This window comes from Clarias gariepinus, chromosome 13, assembly GCF_024256425.1.
Source record: "Clarias gariepinus isolate MV-2021 ecotype Netherlands chromosome 13, CGAR_prim_01v2, whole genome shotgun sequence".
Lineage (NCBI taxonomy): Eukaryota > Metazoa > Chordata > Actinopteri > Siluriformes > Clariidae > Clarias > Clarias gariepinus.
Genome location: NC_071112.1, coordinates 9207874 through 9226854, shown reverse-complemented (window position 1 = coordinate 9226854; position 18981 = coordinate 9207874). Strand labels below are relative to the sequence as shown.

The following is an 18981-nucleotide window of genomic DNA, read 5'->3' as shown; positions in this document are numbered from 1 at the left end:
AAGGATGCCTTCAGCATTGTTTTACAATGTAGAAAGAAATAAAAATCATAAAATGACCATGGAATTAGAATGTGTTTTCAAACTTTTGAAATGTATATACATCCGTGAGCCTAAAAATCCAATACTAATGAAATTTACTTTGGCCGACATAAAATGTCTTCTTGCACTAGATGTAAGTATGGGTGATTTCCTGAACTGTAGTTGTAACTGGCACTCTGGCCTATTTCTACCACAGTCCCAGTTTGGCACAAATTGTCATATTTCTTGTCTTGTAAACTGTAGTATAGTCAGTACACAAAAAATGATAGCATAGTTTGGCAGATTGATACAGTACTGCCTATCCAGTAATGTAATCTCATGGTAGCAACCTGTATTAAAATGACTATTGTTTCGTTTTACTTAACCAAATAAAATTTGTTCAGCTTGCTCATTTCAGTCATTTACAATAGCATGTCATGTTATTTTCTGTAATGTAGAAGATGACAAGCAAGGTCATAAAGTCATTGAATTTTTCTTAACTTTTTAATTTAATAATCACAGACTTCTTGTCCTGTAATGATCTGCTGTGTATGATGTAATTAAAAATGCCTTCTTGCCCTTAGGCTAGGTTGCCTCGGGGGCCCTTGTAGAACTTCAAAAAAAAAAAGCCTTAGTGCCTTAGTGCTATTTGTAGAACAATAAAGGGAATTATTCAAGATTACTCTGGGACATAAACTTCATACCCTGAGCATGTACCAAAGCAATTTTTTAACAAGTTTTGATCTAAGTACTAAAGAATGACATTTTGTACTTTTAGTCTATTTATAATGCCGTTTGATGTTTATGAAACACAACCAGAAAACAACAGAATACCAACATTTGCTTATATCATTTGTGCCTCTTAACATCTGTTCGCACAATGTCCGACCACATTACATCTGTTAAAGTTTATAAGAGAGCCCCGAAATCCTGCCTGGACAGTGGGATCAACACAACAGCTTCCTGCACACTGTATCTCATGTCTTTTTGTACACTCGAGTACTTGCAGAAATAAAGAAAACAAAAGTACTATAATACAGTGATGTGTTTAAGTTGGGAGAAAGGAAAGGATGGCATAAAAAAAAATTTGCAACCTTGCGTACAGGTCGTTTATTCAACGAGATGCCAATGTAATTTTGAAGTAATTTTAACAACATTTTGACAATTAAACATTCCTGCTTGGTAGTTTTACTGTTCTCTTGACATTTCTTCTGCATCCTCTCTTTTTTGTCTCCCTCGAAGTTGATAAGCAAAAAAACATGATTTTATATATATATATCAAACAACTGTTATACACATCCATATGAATGAGCTGTTGCTATAAAGATAATAGAAGATTTAAACAATTTGCCGGTTTAAAAATATAATCAACACCTTTATGCCAGATCAGAATCCAGAATTCAGTAGCACTGTGGCGGAAGAGACATTAACAAAGTGTCCTAAAGTCAAACTTCAACACTCAGGATCATTAATATTAATTTCAGCACGGCTGAGATCATTCGGTTTTCTTCAGGTCACTGGAGATTTTATGGATAATTATAGAGGAGGTACAGTTTAATCAGAAAGTACAAGAAGTGCACCAAGTTGGTTAAGAAAAGATATTTGCTGAAATTTATTTAAAAAAAAAAAAACCAGCTGCATCTCATGATTCACCGAATATGTTTAATTGATTCAAATTGCATGAACATGACATTAATTATAACAACTCAACTAAGTTTAATTAACAATCTAAATGTTAAATAAATACTGTTATTTACTTAGAGCATGTTGATTTCCTAGCATTAGATAACGCTTGACATGGTCAAGATGATCTGATGAAGTATAAATGGAGCATCGTAATGGGGAGGAAAGGTGATTTAGAGGACGTGGCATACAGTAGTTGTTGGTGCTGGATGATTTTCACACACAGCCGTCTTTAGGGTTTACAAGGAATGAAAAAAAGGAAAGTTTAAAAAGAGAATTCATTTAAGGCATTTCTTTGGGCAAAAATAATTTGGGGGCATTTCTTTGCCTCTACCCTCTTGTTGATGCCCGAGGGCAGAGGCAAACAGACAGACTGGTTTGAGCTAATAGAATAGGCAACAGTCAAATAACATCTGTGGTATGCAGAAGAACATGTCTGAAGGCAGTCAGGCCTTGAAGAAGATGAGGTACAGCAACAAAAGACCACACTGGTTATCGCTTCTGTTAGCTAAGAACAAAAATTCGAGGCTACAGTTCACATGGGCTCAACAAATTGGACAATAGAGGATTGAAAAAATGTTGCCTGATTTGTTGTTCTCGAGTTCTGCTGCCACATTGACAAGGTCAGAATTAGGTGTGAACAGCAGAGCAGCATGGATCCATCCTGCCTTGTATTAACAGTTAAGGCTGGTAGTGGTGTAATGGTGTGAGGCAGATTTTCTTGGCACACTTTGGCCCCTTGGTACCAATTGAGCATGGTTAAATGGGGCAGTGGTTAAGGCATTGGACTATAGGTCAGGAGATGCCAGGTTCAAACCCCACAACCACCAAGTTGCCACTGTTAGGCAACTTGAGCAGGAATGCATAATGAGGTAAAAACATACGTATGTCACAGCCTACCTGAGTATTGTTGCTGATCGCCTCCATCTCTTTGTGACCACAGGGTAACACGCCATGTCACAAAGCTAAACTCACCTCAAACTGGTTTCTTGACCATAACAATGAGTCCACAGTACTCACATGGCATCCACAGTCACCAGATCTCCATCCAGTAGAGCACCTTTGGGATGTAGTGAAACAGGAGATGTCAGTATGTCCAAAAATCTCAAATAAATGCTTTTAGCACTTTGTTGAATCTGTGTCACAAAGAATTGAGGTGGATCTAAAGGGGAACAGGGCCCAACCCAGTACTAGCAAGATGTACCTAATAAAGTGGCCAGTGAGCATGCTTATCAAAAGCATGTGGAACATGATTAGATAAAATCTTCTCCATCTTGTCAACCGAACTGAGTGTGATGATTCAATTAGTAAATGACACCTGAGAGCTAGTTATAGGCTCTCTGTCTGTGGTTTTTATTAGCGTTGCCTGAGGTTTGGTTTTTGATGTGGAGTCAGGTTGCTTTTGTCAGACTTGGCAACCTTGCTTTATGCGAGAATTCGATCTTGGTGTGGTCAGAGGAGACACATGCGAGACTCAGGATAATACCAGGTGTGAGTGGTTGTCTGTCTCATTTGTCTACTTGTGCTGAGATTGTCTGACACAGAGTTTAATATTAAATCTGAACAGACAGAGAGAGAGAGAGAGAGAGAGAGAGAGAGCATGCCAATAAAGCTATCATGAATTGAAATGACAGACCTACAGAGAGAGAGAATGATGAGTTGTTTTTCTGGAGAAGAACGTGCTGATAAAAGTAGTGCAGAGGAAATGAAAGTCTTTCATACATAATAAGAATCTCATTTATGAACCGTGTGTGTGTGTGTGTGTGTGTGTGTGTGTGTGTGTGTGTTAGGTAAAGCAGGAGACGTACGTGTTCCTGTGGGACATGGCTGTGTTGGAGTACGCTGCTCTGACTGATGATGAGTGCTCGCTCACAGCGACGGCGGACCCACAACATACCAAAGGCTACGGCATCGCCCTTCAGCATGGCAGTCCTCATCGAGACGTCCTCTCACACACGTCTGTCTCTCACATCTCTCTGTATTTCTCTCTGTCTGTCTGTCTGTGTCACTTCCAGTCACACAGTAGACCTTAGTTCATCTGTTCACTTCCAGTCACACAGTAGACCTTAGTTCATCTGTCTCACCAGCTGTCTGTCTGTCCCCAGTCAACATGGCAGTCCTCACTGAGGCTTCCAAATGTACTGTATGTCTCACTCATCTGTCTGTCTGTCCATCTGTCTGTCTCCCTTCAGCATGACGGTCCACACAGAGGTATCCACTAACATATGTCTGTCTGTCCGTCCCACTTCAGCATGTTAGTCCTCACTGAGACACAGACTAACACATGTTTGTCTGTCCTTCTGTCTGTCTGTCTTCTGTTTGCTGTCAGCATGTCTGTCTTTTGTCTGTCTCACTTTTTTTTGCTTGCTTACTCTTCTTTCTGCCTGTCTATGTCCTCATCTCTGTTTGCACTGCTGTCTCTCTGTCTTTCTCTCTCTCTCTCTTTCTATCTCGCTCACTCTCTTCCAGTCATTGTGTTTGAGTTCTTCGTCTGATTGTTTGTCGGTGTGTCGGTCTCACTCTCTTACAGTCTCTCTTTTGGTCTGCCAGTTTGTCTTTCTGCTCTCTCTTTGTCTGTCTCAAACATATCTGTTCCTCCTGTCTATCTGTTTGTTTGTCTACTTCCACTCTCACAGATGTCCATTTACTAGTTCTGTCCCTCTGCCACTCACTCTGCTGCACATTGAACAGCAAACAGCAGTAAACAGCAAATGTTTCACAGTAATAAATGCTTATTGTTATGTGTGTCCTAATTAACACATTCATACACACCGACTTAGTTCATTATGACATTTTAATGTGTGTGTGTGTGTGTGTGTGTGTGTGCAGGATCCTTGAGCTGCAGCAACGTGGTGATGTGGATGTGTTAAAGCAGAAGTGGTGGCCGCGTAAAGGCCGCTGTATTAACGAGCGTCGCTCGGAGAGTCGAGCTTTAACGCTACACGCGCTCTCTGGAGTTTTCTGTTTACTCGCTCTCGGCCTGTTTGTATCAGGCCTGGTGGGGGCTCTGGAGAGCTGGTACACACATACACCCTGCAGAACGCATACACAGGTAAGCACGCTGTCTCTCACACACACACAATAACATTTGCAAAGGAACACTGCACTTGGCTGTTTTACAGCAGAGCACTATATCACTGTTTACAGCTCCCTTATTCCTGACTCCTGAATGTCTTGTTTTCTACAAAACGAATTATTGCATCTCTGTTAGTCTTTCATCATCCCAAAATGCCACTAAAAATGTTTAAACACCTATAAATTAGCACTTTAGTCGAACCAGACATGGTTTAGACTTAGGCAGCGTAATAGGAAGATGGACTGTCTGTTGCATTGCCTATGTCTAGCACTGTCATCAATCTCCAGATAGTGTTTCATTGGGAGGTATATACTGTAACCACAACCTAACAAAAAGCCCACTCTCGGAAATAACTACCAAACAGTCCTTTTCCTTCTTCTTAGATCTAAATGGTGTACCATTAGCATGTGATACCTTTAGACTTTAAAAGTGAAACCTTAAGGTCTGATTTTAAAGCATCCAAAAACTACCGCTAAAAAGATGTGCTCTCGATGTTGCCCCATTCAGTGACAAGGAAAAATACATTTTGGACTTTCATTTTCGAGAGTGTGTGTTGGATAATGACATCCAGCACACAAATGCTCTCTTTTGCACAAGGCATGAGGAAGGCAGATATTTCCTAACTTTAAAAGTTAAAAGAGTTCTGATATGACAGCAGTATTGTAGTTTAGTTCGTTCCGGGCAAAATGTAAAAGAATGCCAGTGTTGCTGGTAAAATCCATGCCATGGAAAAGACTGAGCAGTTGAAGGCCTTCCTTACACAAACCTCATTCTACAGTAGGTGTAGTGCATTGTGACCTTCCACATGGTAGGCAAGATGTCCACAGATCCACCAGTGTCCAACAAATTCTCAGACTTAAAGAAAATCTGAACTCTTGCTTGAGTGTGGCCCAGCCACAAGGACATGACCTTGTCACATAACGACATAATGTTTTTAGTCCTGAAGAATCCCGCCTTTTAGGGATAAAGAGAATTCTAGCCTAGAGATAGTCCTGAGAGAGCTTGCTCTTGGACGGCATATCCAGTCTTCTCAATTACCATGTGTCAGGGATTTTTATGGAAGTTGTAGCTCAATGGTGAACTGTCTAAGTTACAAATGAGAAGGTCATGAGTTCAAACCCTGGCACTAGGGTTTATAATAATGTAAGACATGTGAAATTATAATGTAATATAATAATGTTTATAATAATGTAAGCCTTTATTATAATGTAAGACATGTGAAATTATAATGTAATATAATAATGTTTATAATAATGTAAGCCTTTATTATAATGTAAGACATGTGAAATTATAATGTAATATAATAATGTTTATAATAATGTAAGCCTTTATTATAATGTAAGACATGTGAAATTATAATGTAATATAATAATGTTTATAATAATGTAAGCCTTTATTATAATGTAAGACATGTGAAATTATAATGTAATATAATAATGTTTATAATAATGTAAGACTTTATTATAATGTAAGAGATGTAAAATTATTTCACATTGCTGCACTTGTATATGTAAGGAAAAAAAGCTATACTAAATATATTCATGAAAAATGAAACTTCTTCTAGGTTCCGGTACCATTTCTGAAGCGAATCAAAAAATGAGTTCTCAAGGAGTTTTTCCGCTCAAGGATCTCCCTGGGCTAGCTCACCAGGGAATACCACTCACCACTGCCCAGAGTGCATGTGGCTGCTCATCAATAAATCTAACGATTTGCTTTAGTACAATCCAATCTGCTAGCAGAAGCAATTTGTTTCAGCTTTGTTTGAAAGCAGTATCCTGTCGGAACTGACACTGGGATTAAGTGAGGTTTCAGTGTAGGAACAGTGTGCATACAAAGCATCTTTTCAGCATTGCTCGATGAGACACACTTCCTGATCTGCTATGATGCTTGTACAAATACAGCTTAAATATTTAAACCTATTTATCCGACTGACAAGATAAGAAGCGAGCACAGAGCTAACCAGCTGATGATTTACGACCAAATATTTCAGCTCTCATTCAATGTTAATTAAACTCGGGCAAAGCGCTTGACGCTTGATGTTATGGTGGCAATTGATCCTGCCCCACTCTAGACCTTATAGCTTCTTTTACTTTTACCTTGGGGTGAGGTTTTATTTACTCTGGTACCGCTGAGTGCTGCAATACAGACATTACCCCTGTTACAGTGTATGCTATTTCTCCTGCCAAGATAAATGAAATTGCCCCAAGTGCATGATGCCCTTCATGGAGGAAATGGTCCAAGCGGATTGTAATTGAGATGAGATGCTCCAGCAAGCTCCCACAACGTTAGCTCGAGAAGTCATCTTAACTCGCCCTGACAGTCTGTCGTAGAAAAAACAAACCACAAAGCCCAGTCATTTCGATAAGTTTTTGACCCGGAATGCACAAACCGGTGGCACTACGGTTTCTCTGTTTTGCATTCATTAACCTGTGATTGACCTCCAGCATGTAGGTCTGTAGCTTCGCACATCAGTGGGATACATCATACATTTCTGTGAAATTACAGATTTCATTCAGTTTCATCTATGTAGGAATTTTATTGACAATTATTGTCACAATGCAGCTTTACAAAAATCTAGAGGAAGGTTTATATTTTGATCTAAATGAACAAAGCAAAGATGACTTTGAGATGATTATAAGGATCTATACATTTGTGTGTGTGAGAGTAACGCCAAATCGACTGCATGGCTGAGTTTACCAATTAAGCCCAAACTTGTAATAGGAAAGTTACATGGAGACCAAAGTTGAGTTCATTTGTTGTAGCTCACTATCTAAATGAGCAAACGTATGACCATCATATCCATATGTCCTTGTTCATTCATGCATTTCTACAAGAGCATTAGTAAGTTCAGGCTCAGATGTCGGAATATTAAGGCCCCTTGAGTTCCAATGTTTTTAAAAGCTGATGGTTCAGTGGTGTTAAGTTCAGTCAGGGCTCTGTGCAAGCTCCTCCAGTCCAACTGAACACCGCTGGGAACAATACAACAGGGAACAAAGGCTTTCTGTTCAGTGGAGTGTTTCTACTGTTATGGTAATAGGCTAAGAACCAAAGAGTATACTGTATGGGTGTGATGATCATGGGGTGCACATACTTTTGGACATGTAGTGAAGGTGGATCAAATCTTGTAGTTTGCCAAAAAATGTTCAGTACTTATGTATTTTCTTTTTTAGTGATATGATGTGGATCCATTAGGGCCACCGTTTTAACAGTAGCATGTACTGAAGAAGAAGAAGAAGAAGAAGAAGAAGAAAGCCTTGGGAGGACTTTGGTGTGTTGTCAGGCTGCTGTTGTCAGAGTTGATAGGATGCCTGGGCTGCTCTAAAATGCCTTTGAATGTGCAGCCTCTAACAGCCTGGGACACACTAAGTGCTCATCTCCAGGACAAACATGGCAAGCTGTTAAATTTGCTCTTATCAGGCAACCCGTAGAGATTTGTTGATAGTGATTGCTGGTTGTACGTCTTTATTCCCTACTGTGCTCATCATTCTTCTTACAGTCTTGCTGTAACAATTCCAGAATATTAAGCACCTCGAGGAAGTTCTCGAAGGCAGAACACAAGCAGTATATTAAAGAAGGAGTGAACACAGCATAACTCATTACATAGCCCACCAGGCAACAGAAAGCTCTAGCGTGCTACCCACTCTCATACTGGGCTTAAAAAATTAATGCAAAAAAATTGAACCAAGACGATGAATATGAATAAACAAATGAGTAGTTGTATGGCTTCAAGGGTCAAATTTAAGTAGCCATTTCTTTCATCCTCTCTGGACGGACCATGTCTCTGATGATAAAGCCTTGTGTTTGCACTCTGGATCAGAGTGACTATGGCTTTGCCTATACAGTGCTGTAAAAAATTATTTGACCCTTCCTTAGTTTTATTATTTTATTTTTTTGCATTTACATTTGCCACACTTAAATGATTAAATGAAATGAAATTATCAAACTAATTTTAATATTACACGATGATCATCTAAGTAAATAAAAAATGCAGATTTTAAATGGTGATAAAATTCATTTACGGAGAAAGCTGTCCAACTCTATTTGGCCCTATGTGAAAAATAATTGTCCCTGTGCAAATCATTAAAGTGATTTCCTGATTCAGATTTTGAATTACGACCCGAAAGGTCGGGGCGTGCCAAAGGGTAGAGGGCATGTCTAAAGAAACTGGTGGGTGAATGGAGCTTTTGCTTTGGCCAATCAGTGTGCCCAAAGGTAGGGGCGTGCCGAAAGGTAGGGGCGTGCCGAAAGGTAGGGGCGTGCCGAAAGGTTTCTTATTGGTGAATGGAGCTTCTGCGTGGGCCAATCAGCGGTAATCCTATTGATATGTAAGTACCTTTATTTTAGCGTGAAAGAACATGGCGGCGGTAAGGCTTGGTGTGGTTAGTCAATATAAATAATATTTTTCTTTATTTTCGTCATTTAATTGTTCGTTTAATTGTTGTCGACAGACATATATTACTGTGAGACGAAACACGGACAGGTTTTCCCTCGAAGTAAGGGTTGGCAGTTTGTATTGGTGTCTGTTTTGCGCTACAGATGTTTTTAGGCCTCGTGAAATGTTTTAGGCCTCTTCATTTTATTCTGACTGAGAGTTTGAAGGATTCTGTTCCATGGACTGCACTACAGCATAAATAAATAAATGAATGAGCAGATTGAGTGTACAAATTGGGTGGAGTACACTCTTAAACGGAGCAGCTCTGCCTGTAATGAAAATGTTTTATTGGCTAAAATTGTGTCTGTTTACTGAATTAATGCCACTTCAAAGGTTACTAAACTGTACCAATCCTCCTCATTGTGGTGTTTTATGAACCATATTTGTCCTTATCAGGCAATATCAAAGTCAACTTTATTGTCAATTCTGCTACATGTACAGTGCATACATATAGAGAATTGAAATAATGTTTCTCTCAACCCTTGTTACAAATAACACTGAAAAAAACTTAAATAAACCTAAAAACAACAGAGGTAGGATAATTGAGTTACTGTTCTGCAAAAAAGGACAGTTTACAACACAGACGGCTGATATGGTAAAAAAAAAAAAAACGGAACAGTGCAATAAGAATAGTGCAAGTGTGCTTATTTTAGTTGATTAAAGTGACATTTTAAAGAGCAATATAAAACAGTATAAAAAACGGTGAACAAAACAGTATATACAAGAATGTTTTTAGTTTTTATGCACTTTTAGTAAAACTATAGAAAAACAACTGTCAGTTCAAAATTGAAATACAAAGTTAATAGTATTACAAAAATATAAAAATTACATTAAAATTTTATGAACAGCTTGTGGTACTATATTCTTTTAAATAATTGTAATTGTGGTTTAATACAGTTGAGGCTAGAAGGAATACAGCTCGAGCTCTATTGGGCATGCGCACACCAATCTAACACTTTTTTTTCTCTCACTATACAATAATAAAACTTTTGTATTACAGAAAGGATTAGTTTTATACGTAAAAAAAAATGATACAATAGGTACAATTCATTTCATTGTTAGTTTCCGGTCGGAGCTATATATCCCTTTTAGCCACGACCATGACTCAAACACGTGAGGATGCCGTCAGTAACCCGTGGCAACGCAGTAGCATGTTTAAAAAGGAATATTTGTAATATCGATATTTTACAGGAAAAGAATGGAATTTTAATATAGAGGATTATGTTGGCTGCATTACTTAAACGCATTAGAAAGAACAATGACGTTTAATATTAGCCTTTAAACAGGCAGTGTGCACAAACAATCGTAAAGACCTTTCGGCACGCCCCCTACCTTTCGGCACGCCCCAGCTCTTCGACACGCCCATTACTCCGATCTGCAGCTACCCCTGTCTCACAGATTATGGAGCTTCTTGACCTGCTCAGACCTGCGCTTGCCAGGCCAACGCGTCGTACTTACGCTCTACGTCCTGATGTCCAGCTGCTCGCTGCTTTTTGTTAAAAATATGTTTCATTGGTCATTAGCCATTATCCATAACTGGATTTGCTTTTCTTTTGACACATTTTATTTTATGAAATTTTATTTAGTTAAATGAAAAAATAAACTTGGAAGTTTTAAACCCCGCATCCATTTATTTTTCTAAATGATTGTAATGCGTATTACACCTATTTCACCTATGCGGTTTGACTCACTGTGAAATGCGGTGTTATATCTTTATATCACCTACGCGGTTTTGCGCAATGGCCGTAAGTAGGGTTCATCATGATTCACCGCGAGTTTTTGCGCTGTGATTACGTTACCATTAAACGCGTTAATTTTTTTGGGCAGTCCTCGCAGAAACTTGCGGTCCTCGTGGAATCTTGCAGAACTTCGCGGAACGTTTGCGGAACGTCGGCGAGCAATCGCGGCAGCTCACGGTGCCTAACATCGCATCTCACCGTGAGTCAAGCCGCACAGGTGAGATAGGGGTATTAGGCACCGGAGCCGCCTCGAGCGCACGCCCGACTTTCTATGAAGATCTGCAAGGTCCGCGAGCTTCCGCATGTTAAACATGTTTAATTTTTTTGCGTGGTAAAATAGAAACGTAACCACAGGACCAAAACTTGCGCTGAATCATGATGAACCGCACTTACGGCCAACGCGCAAATCCGTGTAGATGAGATACTATAGGGGTATTAAACCTCTACTCTGTCATCTCATCGTGACATGCTTCACATTGTTTCTGAAGCTGGTGAAGAGTGTTATCAGCTGTTTGTCAATCAACTATGATTTTATACCCGGTTCGTTTCACCGCCACTACAGGTTACATGAAGATATTAGCGACAGTTTGGTGATTTCATTTATATATTTATCTATCATGGCATGCTATTGATAAGTTAACCCGTGTCAAAATAAACGTTATTAAAAGAATTTATTGCCATGTAATTTGCATAGAAAGTGCCTTCTTTCTTAACACTGTCATGCAAAAGGAGTCAAAAATCGATTCCTGAGCAATCAATGTCAGCTAATTCAGGACCTTCACTGTAGACAGCGTCTTGTAACGTTGGACGTAAGAGGCAGCGACCTAAGAAGACTCCTAAGGGACAGTTTGAGAAATACACTTAGAAAAGTTATCACTTTACGTAAGATATATCTTAAGAGTCTTCTTAGCTCGCGAATAGTGTGTTTTATCGAGAAACCGGCCCCTGGAGCTTTGCAACCCCAGACCATCACACTACCACCATGTTTGACTCTTGTTTGTAGTGTGATGGTCTGAGGCTGCTTTGCAGATTCAGGACCTGGACGACTTGCCATAAGTGATGAAACCATGATGCTCTTCCAGAAAATCCTGAAGGAGAATGTCCAGCCATCAGTTTTTGACCTTAAGCTCAAGCAGAAGACAATGATCCGGAGCACACCAGCAAGTACACTTGTGAATGGCTTGAAAAAAGAAAATAAATAAGGTTTTAGAGTCAAAAGCGGAGTCGGATGCTGTGGCATGACCTTAATCTCAACCTGTTCATGCTTAAAACACTCCCAATGTGGCTGATTTAAAACATTTCTGAAAAAAGAGTGGGTCAGAATTCCTCCACAGTGATGTCAAAGACTCCTTTCCAGTTATCGCAAGCAACCAGTTATTGGGTTTAGGGGCAATTTCTTTTTAACACAGGGCCAGGCAGGTTTGAACAGCTTTGTTCAGTTAATCAATTAAATCAAAATTTAAAAACTGCATTTTGTATTTACTAGGATTATTTTTGTGTCATATTAAAATTAGTTTGATGATCTCAGACCTTACACCTCTCACACCTTGCCTAGTATTCTATTCTAGTATTGCCTTATTCTTGTCTGAGGAAAGTAGAATTATAGGAGAGGTTTAGTGCTGCATTGTGCTGTATTTTATCCATTTTTGACGTCCTTTCATACTTCTTATCCTTGAAATAGACCACTTCCTCAGCGCATGTGTGTAACGCAGATAGCAGGTAGTAGAAAATAGCAGCAGGCCACAACATCAACATGCTTCACTTCACCAAGCAATATACGAACCAAATGGAGCATGTTACACATAAACAAACATATTAAATGAAACGCTTGTGTTATGAAAGACAGCAGGGAGTCGAATCAACAGCCTAGTGTCATCTGCCGGGCAACTGGTGATGAAAAACTGATAGCCTCAATAGATTATCTGCTCGTCCCAGGCGTCTGGGCTTGCACTGTGGCTTGCACTTGGAAAGGCCATGAACAGATCATGACAGAAAAGATCATGAACAAAGAAAGACAATTTGGTGGCTCAGTGGTTAAAGCTTCAGGCTACTGCTCAAAAGTCCAGCTGGACCTTTAGGCGAGGCCATTAATGCCTCAACAGCTCTGTTATATCAACAGCTCTGTTATATCCCGTCTCAGATTTGTGCTCCTTCGGATAAAAGTGTCCGCCGAATGATTTGTGAGCTCATGTATGTGGAAAAGGGCAAATAGTGCTTAAGGGTGCTATGCTGCACTGTGATGCAGCATGAGCAACAGTTTTAAAAAGAATCTCGGGTCAATGTCTCTTGGACGTTGCTTGTTAAGGCTTTAGCCTCACAGTTTTGGTAGTTGGTGTATGATGAGGAGAGCCGATTGATGGAGGAAAGACACAGATGATTAGTGGTGGGCAAAGAACACAAATCCTTTACCTGACTAAAAGTAGAGATATCCTGGGACAAATAGTACTTAACTAAAAGTATACATTTACGTTTAGGCATTTGGCCGATAATACAAAAAGTGCTTTAAAGTTTTCGTCATTGGATAGATACTTACACTGGGTTACCACATTACCAACAATGGGGGGGGGGGGGGAGTTGGGCCAAGTATTGAAGAAATAAATATGTATTGAAGAAGTATTGAAGAAACAAATATGTCTTGAGTCTGATACGTCCTCCATTTACATGTCTGTTTGAGGAAAAGTACAAAAGTACTGACCTTCAAATGTACTTCATTATCAAATGTACAAAGCTTGTCTTGTAGCTCACAGTAGCCTTTTTCATGGTACTGTTAAAATATTGCTTTCTCCTTCTCCTTCCCATCTGTGAACATGCTGTTTTCGTCGTTGTTTGCAACAACCTCTGCTTCTGATTTCAAACACCTGCTTAAAAAATATTAAGCATGAATAGTCAGCAGGTGGTGAAATTCCTGCTTCAGATTATAAACACCACTATATTTATGTAATGGAACACCATGCAAAAATGTAGTGCAGTACAAAGTACAGAGGTTTCCTGTTAAATGTAGTAGAGTAAAAGTAAATAGTACTCTAAAACACTTCTTAAGTAACTGTAATTTAATCACAATAACAAAGTAAATGTACTATACCGCTACAGAAGTCAATTTTACCGAAAATAACTGAGAAAACATTTTAAAATAAAAGTAATTGTCAAATGATTAATTTGGAAACATTTGTAATTAATTCAAAATTCAAAAAAACACAAAAGGAGTCAATTAACATAAACTTACATAAAATCCTCATGGTGGCATTCAATTGGACAAATTTTAAGAATGGAATTCAATGATGCGCAAACAGTAGTCTATTACACTGAACCAGGCCTGTGATTTTAAAGCTGTTCTCAAAGCAGTTTCTGTTTGCATATCTATGACTTCTGGTTCTAGAATCTGTTGACGGTGTTTGATGGAAATTTCATTTCAATGAAAAGAAAATCATACAGTTCTCTGGAAGACTGTAAAGTTGTCCACTGTTGATGTAGTCACAAATTTAAATGATCACCTATAAAGGCTAGGTTAATTATATATTGCATTCACAATGTAGATGGATATTGACTTCTGTTCCATCAATACTGGTAAAGTCCAAGACCTTAGAGATTTTGTTTTCTTTAGATCTTACCGTCAAGGGCTACAGTTACCAGTAGAGGAAAAGGATTGCTGAATGCATTTTGCTGCATCAACTGCCAATAAAAAGGAAGGTATTCTGCTGAAGCATGCATGAGCGTGTGCAGTAACGCATTAATTCCACAACAGCATTGAGATTATTATGTTAAAAATATAAATCTACAGACAGCCTTATTAAAACTAAATAGATTCTATGGAAGAATTAATTTAGGAAGGATTCATAATAGACAACTCGTCATGAGTTATAGAGTGGAAATGTCATGTGTCGAGTGCCTCCTTGTGATAACATAGTCATAATCGTCATACACTAAAATGCTCTGTTTAATTTATTTCTCCCTAACCTTTTAATGTTCTTTTGGTAGAGCACATTTTGCGTCACTATATCCTACTGTATTAGAAACGGTGTTCAATTAACCTAATCGAGTCATCTCTATCACTCAGTTCAGGTCTGCTTAAATAAAATATTTCACTAGACAATGTTTCACTCTCTTTAATTAGTATTTCATTTTAATTGCTTTTTAACATAAACAATTAAAAAAATATAAAGTGGATCTAATGCCCAAAAACATTTGTGCTGTTTTACTGTCACACAAAATGTGAGCATTGTATGGGACTTTGTTATGTTTTTTGGTATTTGTAAATGTTTTGATACTTTTACCATCAAGATACATCTCAACCATTTGGAAGAGGTCTATCCTGGATCTGTTCAAACAACCTAATTTGCTTAGAGGAAACAAAAAGTGCAAAGAAAAACATATCTATAACTTTTTTTTCTTAGTGAGTATGATAAAATGTTAACAATGTGTCTCTTTCCCTCTGTCTCTTTCTGTCCCTCAGGATAAGGAGGTGGACTTGGAGCAGGTCCAGCAGCGGTTCAGCGGACTCATTAGCGACGATGATTTATCGCATAAACAGCTCCCTGCTTCACCCCTGGACGTCTCCACATTAGACATCGGCACCATCTGTCAGCGTCAAGACTCCCGTGACGCCATGCCCCCATTTCCTCCAGGAGCTCTATCTGTCCCTTCACTTTTTGCTGAAAGTGGTGTAGGGGGTGTGCCCAGTAGAAACATGCCCCTTCCTCTGTCCAGCTCCACACTGCCCCCTCCTTCACGCTGTAAGCATCGGGCACCAAACGGAGGAATTTTACACCAAAGTCCTATCAAAATGCCAGTTAAATACCAGCCAGTGCCCAGCAGAGCCATGGATGCCAATCACGGCACCTCAATATGACATCACAACATCTAACTTGACATCATAAGATCATACCTGTATCATCTGAGACACCAGCTCTCAGTTAAATATTCTACTGATTTACTTCTGCATCATATGAGCAACTGAGCCATTGACTAATGTAATGGCACACCAATGTGACATTCAGTGTGCCAACTATAACAACAACCAGCCAATCACAGACTTCATAACTTTTTTCGAACAATGAGGGATGCTTTATTGAGGAAGTGAAGTCACAGAGTCTCCTCTTCCTCTTGGCCTCAGATATAACTGTGCATATCTGTACATAACTGAACAGGTGGTCGAGTCAGAGTGTATTTTCAATATCCTAGATGTTTTTTGACTTTGGTATTAAAAGGTATAAAGTCTCTCTCTTTCTTTTTCTCTGTATCTCTCTCTCTTTCTCTCTCTCTCTGTATCTCTCTCTCTCTTTCTCTCTCTCTCTCTCTTTTTCTCTGTATCTCTCTCTCTTTCTCTCTCTCTGTCTCTCTCTCTCTATATATATAGATATATATATATATGAGAGAGAGAGATAGATAGATAGATATATAGATATATATACAGATGGTTTGTAAATTTGAATCGAAGTAAATAAAAATAATTCCTCATGGTTGTTTTCTAAATGCCAAATTCAAGGATTTTGCAGTTTGCAGTAAGAGAGTCTTGACTAAAATGTTCATAAAAAACATTTTCTACAGTTATGCACATTCATGAGTTATAATTTTTTTCCAAAATAAAAAATATTTAAAGATAAATGTAGAGCTATATTAGTGTTCGTATTTGTTCGTTTGCAGATCTGTATGTGTGTGTGTGTGTGTGTGTGTGTGTGCGCGCATGTGTGTGCAGAGCACTGTTTTGCAGTGCACACAAATATTTCTACCTGTTATTAGCAGCATAAAATGATTTGCAAGCAAATTGATTTGAAAAATTTAATTGGACATACACACACAAACCACACAAGTCAGCCAGATCAACCCAGCACTTCCAGACCCTAAAATCTACTTCAGGTTTTTTACTTTTGCTCAGTCAGTCCCGTGACAGTAATGGCAGACACACACACACACACACTGGAGGAGATGTTCATGATTTACTTTATGTTTAATGGTTTATGCTTACTGCTAATGCCATCTCCAGTCGGATTTTTACAAATCACACTCACATGCACAAACAGCCCTCAGTGTGTAACACATTGCAGCTCCAAGCCAAACATTTTTTGCATTTTGGGGATATAATGTGAGCAAAAACCAAAGATGATGAAGAAGAAGAGCTCACGTTGCTGTTTGCTCTTAAGCCTTCAATGTTGTTGTTCTTTTTTTCCAGCTAATATCCAACCCCTAGCCACAAACTAGAACTGATGTTTTACTGTGACAGGCTGTAAAGTGCTTAAAGGTAAAATTTAAAACTTGTTTAACAAAAAACTTTAAAGTTGTTAAAATTTAAAACTTGTTTAAAAAAAAAAAACATTCCTCTGAAACTGCTAAGTTACAAGGACTGGACTAAAAATGAGAGACAAAGAGAGTCCTTCAGGAAGCCTGGACAACTATTCCTCAAGTCAACGGTAAAAAATACAATAAAGTCTGGCTCTTTTTAAAAAAATATTAAAAATAAATGAAATGTGGGGATCAAGACCGTTGGACGGTACTGTATATCCTGCTTGGTTTATTGCTTATTTAATATTTCTTCTGATAAAGTATTAGATACATTTGACAATACAATTGATGCATTACATAAATTTAATAAATTTAAAGATTAGATAAAAACATATTTTTAGTTGCTGAGATATAATTTGCAGTGTATAATAACAAAACAAGCGGAGCCATCAACACGAGCTGGAATTTGTTGCTTGAATAATACACCTGTGTCACGGCCTATGCGGATTAAAACACGTTGCTGAAAGGAATCAAATGAAGTCTTAATGGATGTCAGAAGCTAACTACTGTACTGTTTGCTGTAGGAAATGAATTACAGCTAAAAACAATTCAAGACTCATCTGTGACGCTCCTAACATATTCATTTTTATTCCTGTTTCCCTAAATCAAACAGTAAACACACATTATAACCAGTTTCACTGATGTCTCAGGCACAGAATTCTAAAAGTCTTTTGGGGGTCTGATATAAATATATGATTTTATATCTGTAATTTCTTAGCCCCGGTGTAAAAAGTATACCCCTAGCAGCTACAGTACTTTAACAGAACAAACATCTTTCTCCCGCAAATCTTTTGTACCACAATGTGCCTAATGGCATGCAGCATAAGCGACTTTTAAAGCAAGACTTTTAAAAAAGCATAATATATGCTGACCAAGGTGCTGTACATGAAATAACAGAAATTACAAATAACATGCCAATGCAAATAACTCTAAAAGCAGCATAGCAATACAATTGTAAATTGGGAAGAATGCAATTCCTTATTAAACCTGTTCAAATTTAAGTGTGTGAAGATAAGACTCAGAGAGCAGACATGAAAATAGAAATAGAGGAGACGTGTCTAATTGCCTTTTTCACACTCAAGCAGCACAGATCAAGGTTCGGACTTGCACTTGGAATGGCCAGTTTCTGGGCAGAGCAGAGCACAATGATCTTTAATTGAAATCATTAGTAAAGCCTCAATATTATATATTATCCTTGCATTATACAGACATTATGACATCTGTTATTGTCATTATAGCAGCACCTGACAAGGGTGGGATATAATACACAGAAAGTAAGTTCTTGTAAAAAGTTGATGTTTTGGAAGTAGGAAAAATAAGCAAGCATAAGGATCTGAGTGACTTTTACTTTTTATCAAATTGTGATGTCTAGATGACTGGGTCACAACGTCTCTAAAACAGCTGGTGTTTCCAGTCTGAAGTGGTCAGGACCTACCAAAAGTGCTCTAAGGAAGGCCACCAATTCTCCAGATCTCAATCTGATCAAGCATCTGTAGGACATGCTGTATTATGGACTCCCTTTACTTTTGCCTTTCAGCGTCCTGTGTATCGACCCATGCTCTAAGTACTGAATTAGATTTTTGGCTTGCTCCTAATTATAAAAAAAGATAGTGAGTATACGCACTTACAGTATGTCCTCTCCCTAACCGCATTTTATAAATATGAGGCTCCAATCTATTAACAGCTTTAGAAGCAAATAGGAAATTTGCTTCTGGTGTACTGGTGTAATATAATGTATTTTTTCTTCTTAGTGCCAG

General features: G+C 38.4%; 1 protein-coding gene across 1 annotated transcript in view; it reads left to right on the top strand.

The window, feature by feature from the left end:
• The window catches only part of grid1a (glutamate receptor, ionotropic, delta 1a), a 229591-nt gene extending 213431 nt beyond the window's left edge, over nt 1-16160 (top strand). Inside the window, exons 14-16 of the mRNA XM_053509242.1 lie at nt 3492-3658; nt 4531-4753; nt 15399-16160. Coding sequence (XP_053365217.1) covers nt 3492-3658; nt 4531-4753; nt 15399-15794 — 786 coding nt within the window. The 3' untranslated portion in view covers nt 15795-16160. The remainder of the gene's footprint in view (nt 1-3491; nt 3659-4530; nt 4754-15398) is intronic.
• The last annotated feature ends 2821 nt before the right edge of the window (nt 16161-18981 follow it).